At 44.0% G+C, this 6,558-nt stretch overlaps 1 protein-coding gene across 16 annotated transcripts; it reads right to left on the bottom strand.

Moving 5' to 3' along the window:
- Window positions 1-282: 282 nt before the first annotated feature.
- LOC102079366 (uncharacterized) lies at window positions 283-5,964 on the bottom strand. 16 transcript variants are annotated; one of them, XM_025904638.1, is made up of 13 exons: window positions 5,888-5,964; window positions 5,702-5,785; window positions 5,474-5,629; window positions 5,202-5,316; window positions 4,503-5,039; window positions 4,273-4,448; window positions 4,065-4,148; window positions 3,834-3,992; window positions 3,562-3,676; window positions 3,154-3,278; window positions 2,903-3,010; window positions 2,758-2,814; window positions 284-2,608 (listed from the first exon to the last, which is right to left on the bottom strand). In XM_025904638.1, exons 3-8 carry the CDS (start codon window positions 5,493-5,495, stop codon window positions 3,928-3,930), a joined length of 999 nt encoding a protein of 332 aa, XP_025760423.1. In that variant the 5' UTR covers window positions 5,496-5,629; window positions 5,702-5,785; window positions 5,888-5,964; the 3' UTR covers window positions 284-2,608; window positions 2,758-2,814; window positions 2,903-3,010; window positions 3,154-3,278; window positions 3,562-3,676; window positions 3,834-3,927. The 16 variants fall into 16 exon arrangements, 12 of the variants coding, with proteins under 12 accessions (XP_025760430.1, XP_025760423.1, XP_025760425.1 ...); XM_025904640.1 differs by having other exon boundaries at window positions 4,266-4,448; window positions 5,474-5,617; XM_025904643.1 differs by having other exon boundaries at window positions 3,834-3,980; window positions 4,266-4,448; window positions 5,474-5,617.
- Window positions 5,965-6,558: the final 594 nt, after the last annotated feature.

Raw genomic sequence — 6,558 nt, 5'->3', positions numbered from 1 at the left:
TTAAAGAGACAAAAATGCGGATAGAAACAGAGAGACGGACCAATAAGGACAGCAGTAAGAACAGATACAAACAGACTGACGTGGCTCTTAAATGTGCCTTTAGGAGTTTTTCAAAAAGCAGATGTAGGAAGCAATAATAAGCTGATTGATGAAGAACCTGTTGAGAAAAAAAAATCATTCAGAATTTAGAAGCACCTTATACGCCAGTGTTCTCTTTATCTGTGTTGCCACATTGGGAGATATTTGAGGACTGGCTACCATAGACAGGTGGAGAGGATTTTATTTGTGTTGATGCAAGTTTTTCTTGTTTTAAATACAAGTAGTAGAGTATACTAATTAAATGTAAAAATGAATATATACATTAAACCCTTTGTGAACTGTAAAGGGTTGGTGTCTAGTGTAACGATTTAGATAAACCCGGTTTACTGTCCATTTGTATTTCATTTGCATTTGCAGCATAGATGATCGGTCTGCTATTTAATGATTATGATGATGTGGCGTGGCAAGATATATGCACTTAAATGTCAAGTCATTCGCTGTTCCACGAAATTGCTCATCTTAACCCATAGAACTGCTAAAAGCAACTTTGTGAGCTCACTTTTTCAGTATTTTTTGCATTTTAAATTAGAAAAATAATATAGAAAAATCTACAGATTCAGATTCTTACTTACCTGTGGTACGATCGAGTACGGTGACGTCACTGCCGCTGATCTAATATGAAACAACACTTTCTCAACAAAAAAAAAGTGAGTCGCCGTGTATTCTTTAACAGCACCGAAAATTTTTGTCTAATAAAAAAGTTCTTTTTTATTTTATATTATTTAATACGTAAGAGCGAGATTATCCAAAGCAGATGGTAAAATGACTGCATGTATTCAGAGGAGTTGGAAAAGATATGTTACAGCTGTAGCAGAATGAACGACAGGTTAAAAATGTAAATGGATTTCCAAATATGAAAAGGCTTGTAGAACAGTTTATAAAACCGGTACAATAAAGTCACCCAATCACTAGCTGTGCCATTACCCAGCATACATCACTCACTCCATCAACGCAATAACCGATACAAAAGTAATAGCCTGTAATTAGTTATCTGCTGTAATTTTCTCTCAGGTAGTTAACTGTCTGCTTCACAACCCATGAAGCTGAGAGCAGTCACCAAAGTAGCCCGTGAGGTCAGGTTTGCTGTGTGCCATTGTGCCCTGGATGCTTTGCAAACTTTCACACAGCCTAGATGTGATGGACATAGAAGTGTTTGGAGATGCAGAGACTAAGAAGTCAGTTTGTGTTTTATTCCAGCATTCTAATGAGGGCTTGGTAATACTGTCCTGCAACGTTATAGAACTGTGTAGACTCAAAAATGTTTCTCTTGTTGGAGATAGTTTGCCATATTGAGATGTAAGATTTATGAGTTATATTATATGAGTTGAAAGTTCCAAAAAATTGCTGAGATGTTTTTCAAGGAATACAAGCAAAACAAGTGTTTGTATATTTACAATAGAACACAAGGTAATTCATTTTTACAGTAAGTTCACAGTATTTCATGCTGAGTGCTCGGGCGCATGTAGTCCACTGGATTGGACAAGTCTATAACTTTATTAAAAAAAAAACCAACAAGGGTGGTTTATTAAACACAAAGTATAGATGGACAAAATGGTAAACGGAGAACTAAACTATACTGGGATAACTAAACTACTGAGCCCGAACAAGAACACGAACCTGAACATGAAGGAAGGGAGACGATGGTACATGAAGATAACAGCAGGGAGAACACACAGATGAAGCAGGGTGGATACACAGACGGACCAGCAACTACAAAGACAGAAGACGCGACTTAAATACACAGAGAAACACAGGGAGATTACACACAGCTGGGGAACCCAGCTGGGCGTAATCAACAAGACAGACAGAGGTAAAACTGAACACACTCACATGAGACGCAGACCTTCACAATAAAACAGGAAACAAGAACACAACACAAAGACGCAGACTCGACACTGAGAGACAGACAGAAAATGACACATGAAACTAAACCCACACAAAACATGAGAACACAAATCCTAAACACAAATAAACAGAAACATGGAACTCAAATAATAATCTATCACCATCATAATCATCACCACCACCAGTATACAGGAAAAACCCATCATTCAAAACCAAAACATAACAACTCCAAAAAGCTGGGTCGAACTGACCCAGAACCATGACACACTGCACCCGACGATGTTCTGATGACTTGTGAGCTTCAGGGGCCTGCATCACCTGGAGGCTCCGGGCACTGTGGGGTGACTCCGGCCTGGTTCCTCCTTCGTCTCACCAGGTGTGCTTCCTGCGCACTGTGATGCCAACCCCTTCTCCTCACACTTCATTTTGGCCTGGTGGATCCGCAGGCCATGTCGGTTCTTGCATATCTTGACGCATATGCATTCCGCGGTCGTTGTCATATTACCATTGCCAAGTGTCGTATTTTTTTGATCCATCCGGTGGGATTCTCTTCCACCCCCCCTCTCGGGAATCCCTGGGGGCATATTTCCGGTAGGTTGACTTGTAGCTTTAGTGGGATCTTCCTCTCGGAAGATGCAACTCGGGATGCCACCCCTCGCTGCCCCTATGCCGTCAGGGTTAAAAAAAGAAAGTATAACAAAAAAAAAAAAAAAAAAAAAAAAGGAAATTTGGACATATTTAAATACACTATATTTTATATATTTATGTACACACACACACACACACACACACACACACACACACAGCTCTCACCGTCTCAATCGCCATGTTTTCTTCGGTGTTAGTGTACAACAAGAAGCGCTTCAGCGCCTGACAGTTGTCCAGAAAGAAAAGAGCCGTTTGAATAACAGGAGTCATAAAACTAAACATGACTGATGAGTGAATTCATTGCTCTTACTCTGCTGTACTGTCCACACTTTTGAAAGAACTTCAGCCTGCAGGTGTTTCTTTTCTCCCTCAAAGTAGAGAGCAATACACTGATAGTTCTCCTGTGTCGCCTCAGAGCCTGATGAACACAAAACCCACCAGCCATGAAACAACAGTGAAAACTACGCATAATTAAACAGAATGACACAAAGAGAAATCAGCTCAGGCCTCAAGCAAACACAGCAAAAGGGAAACAGTTCAGATTTCCAGAAACAGGCTGACCGATGATGTCTGCGTAGACCTCCATCTGTTCGTGGTGCTGCGCCAGCTGGAAGGCTTCGTCGTTGCAATGGGATAAAACCAGGAAGTGGATGGCTGAGCCATAGTCGTTAGACCGCAGAAAGAACCTGGGGTGCGCACAAACAGACAAATGGAAAAAAATAAATAAAAATAATTCACCAAGCAGAAACAAACAGAGCTGACAGAAAATGAATGACCACCAATCCTAACAGGAATGAATCCTTAAAGCCTTTAAACATCAAGTACGTCGTGTATTTTCATGTTGCGAGGTAGTTTGAGCTTTACGGACACAGGGTTAACCAAAGCAGAGATCTCGAACGGGCCAATAAAGGTGGGAGTGAGCTTCTTGGATTCCACCCTGACGGGAACGAAGCGTGTGGAAAGCCATACCTTTTGTCCAACAGCACAGGCGGGGGTGGAGGACCGATGGCGGTCAGCAATGCGTTTATTACGGTCCTTGGTGCGTAATAACGCAGCCCGGGTGGCCCTCCATACCCGAGGACACCTACGCAGATGCGTATAAAATAAAAATAACACGGTACTGCCAATGTTTTTGTACACTCAGTGCCTGTAATTTGTTAAAGCTGTAAAAGCTGTCCCTTTTACAGTAAATGTTAAAAAAGTGAGTTATTTGTTGGATTTTCAGGTCAGTAAAATCCTACCTGGCAACCATCTTTGCTCCATCGATGCTCTGCATCTCTCTGGCGATGCGAACAGCTTCTTCTGGTTTGTTCAGGTGGTCCAGCAGCACGCGGATCACATTGTCTCAGTCCTTCGCGCTCTCGTAGGCTCGTGCCGCATCCTTGTATCTGTGCGCACAGCTGTCAGGATGTCAGGTTCCCTTTCAGCAATCTACACATCACAGCACACAGGTACACAAACTAACAACCTACTTGCCATCCGCCTCCTTGGCCTTTGCATACTGCAAGTGAATCTTGGGAGAAGAGACGTTTGGAAGCAGCTCTCCCACCTTCGTCCTGAGAAAGAAGCAAAATTGTCAGGTTTTAGTTAATGGACTCAGGCGCAGACCGGGAATCCTTGCAGAGTAGACAGTCAGTTTATTAACACAAACGACACCAGGTGATACTATGTACAACTTGCTGGAGGGAGGGGAGGGGGATCCAGGGCTCCGGGGCATGTGAGGGGAAGGACGGAAATCAGACACACTCCAACGAATCTCTCTCCTCTCTCCACAGCGGGGTAACACAAATCCACTCACTCGTCCACCCGGTAACAGGCAGGCAGGGAAAGGTCCGGGGTAGATCTGTACACAGAAACTAGAGTTAACGACGAACAGACGGAAACAACTTTACAGAATTTAACTCACTAACAGCAGAGTGACTGACGCTGATAGCTCAACGATCCAGCGACGAGTAACACAGTGCTGCCGTCTTAAATAGGCCTTGCGATCACCCAGATAGGCAGCAGGTGTGGAGATGGCAGGTGTGTGGGCCAGGGGCGGGAGCCCATAATGAGCACCGCCCCGGCAGGTGAGAGAGAGAGAGAGGGAGAGCAAAAAAACAACAAAACACATGTTGCCTAATACAGGATCAGCTGGTGAGGCACAGGGACCATGACAGTACCCCCCCCCGCCCTCAACGGGAGCCTCCCGGCGACCCACCAGGCTTACCCGGACGCAGGCGATGGAACTCCCGCAGCATGCGCTTGTCCAGGACAGCCGCCCGAGGGATCCAGGACCGGTCCTCCAACCCGTAGCCTTCCCAATCCACCAGGTACTGGTAGCCATGCCCCGGGCGCCGAGAATCCATGATACGGGTGATAGAGTAGGCCGGCAGACCATCCACGAGCCGGGGGGGAGGAGGGGGCCTGGAAGGAGGGCACAGAGGGCTGGACTGGAGAGGTTTAATCTGAGACACATGGAAGACGTCGTGTATTTTCATGTTGCGAGGTAGTTTGAGCTTTACGGACACAGGGTTAACCAAAGCAGAGATCTCGAACGGGCCGATAAAGGTGGGAGTGAGCTTCTTGGATTCCGCCCTGACGGGAACGAAGCGTGTGGAAAGCCATACCTTTTGTCCAACAGCACAGGCGGGGGTGGAGGACCGATGGCGGTCAGCAATGCGTTTATTACGGTCCTTGGTGCGTAATAACGCAGCCCGGGTGGCCCTCCATACCCGAGGACACCTACGCAGATGCGTATAAAATAAAAATAACATGGTACTGCCAATGTTTTTGTACACTCAGTGCCTGTAATTTGTTAAAGCTGTAAAAGCTGTCCCTTTTACAGTAAATGTTAAAAAAGTGAGTTATTTGTTGGATTTTCAGGTCAGTAAAATCCTACCTGGCAACCATCTTTGCTCCATCGATGCTCTGCATCTATCTGGCGATGCGAACAGCTTCTTCTGGTTTGTTCAGGTGGTCCAGCACGCGGATCACATTGTCTCAGTCCTTCGCGCTCTCGTAGGCTCGTGCCGCATCCTTGTATCTGTGCACACAGCTGTCAGGATGTCAGGTTCCCTTTCAGTGATCTACACATCACAGCACACAGGTACACAAACTAACAACCTACTTGCCATCCGCCTCCTTGGCCTTTGCATACTGCAAGTGAATCTTGGGAGAAGAGACGTTTGGAAGCAGCTCTCCCACCTTCGTCCTGAGAAATAATAAATATACAAAATAAAGTGAAATCCAACCAAGATGATGAGAAACGTGCTGATTGGATGTGTTTGTCAAGGTGTGTTCATATTTGCCTCACCAGTTTTTGCAGCGAATGTAGAGAGAGGCTGCTTTGTCATAATACTGTCCTTTTCATAGAGCTGAGCAGCTTCAGAGTATTGCTGTGATAAAGAAAAAACACACACAGATGAAGATATGAACAAGACACACCACCTCTGATCTGTAAATGCAGTCGTCCCATTTTTCAAAGTCTGACAAACAAAGCAAGACAGACTTTGACTAAAATATACACAGCATATGTTGTGTATATTTCGGCTTATAAAACTGGTAGAGACGCAGCTGAGACTCACTCCAACAAGGTTTTCTCCGTTATCAGTCATCATAATTTTACCATCTCTGTGCAAGTCTGCAAATTTCTTTATTAAATCATAAGATTTTTAAATTCATCAAGTCTCTCTGTGCCTGGGTCCTCATCACAAAACATGGCATCACTGTTTTGTACATATTAACACAATTCAATCCCCACATTTGTGAAGGAAAGCAAAACACTTTTTTGAAAAGTTTGTAACAAAACCATCAAATCTGGTAAAGGTTATTTAAATGCTGCAAAAGAAGAATTGATTGGAATAAAAAAAAAAAAACATATCCTAACCTTAATTACTGGAGGAGAATAATAAATGATGCTCATAGTGAGTAAAAAGTAAACTGAGTGCATTTTTTGGACAGAGATTCACTTTTAATGTGTATGTA

Source organism: Oreochromis niloticus, unplaced genomic scaffold (genome assembly GCF_001858045.2).
Source record: "Oreochromis niloticus isolate F11D_XX unplaced genomic scaffold, O_niloticus_UMD_NMBU tig00002986_pilon, whole genome shotgun sequence".
Classification (NCBI taxonomy): domain Eukaryota; kingdom Metazoa; phylum Chordata; class Actinopteri; order Cichliformes; family Cichlidae; genus Oreochromis; species Oreochromis niloticus.
The sequence above is the reverse complement of the archived record's forward strand: the minus strand, read 5'-3'. Positions and strand labels throughout refer to the sequence as shown.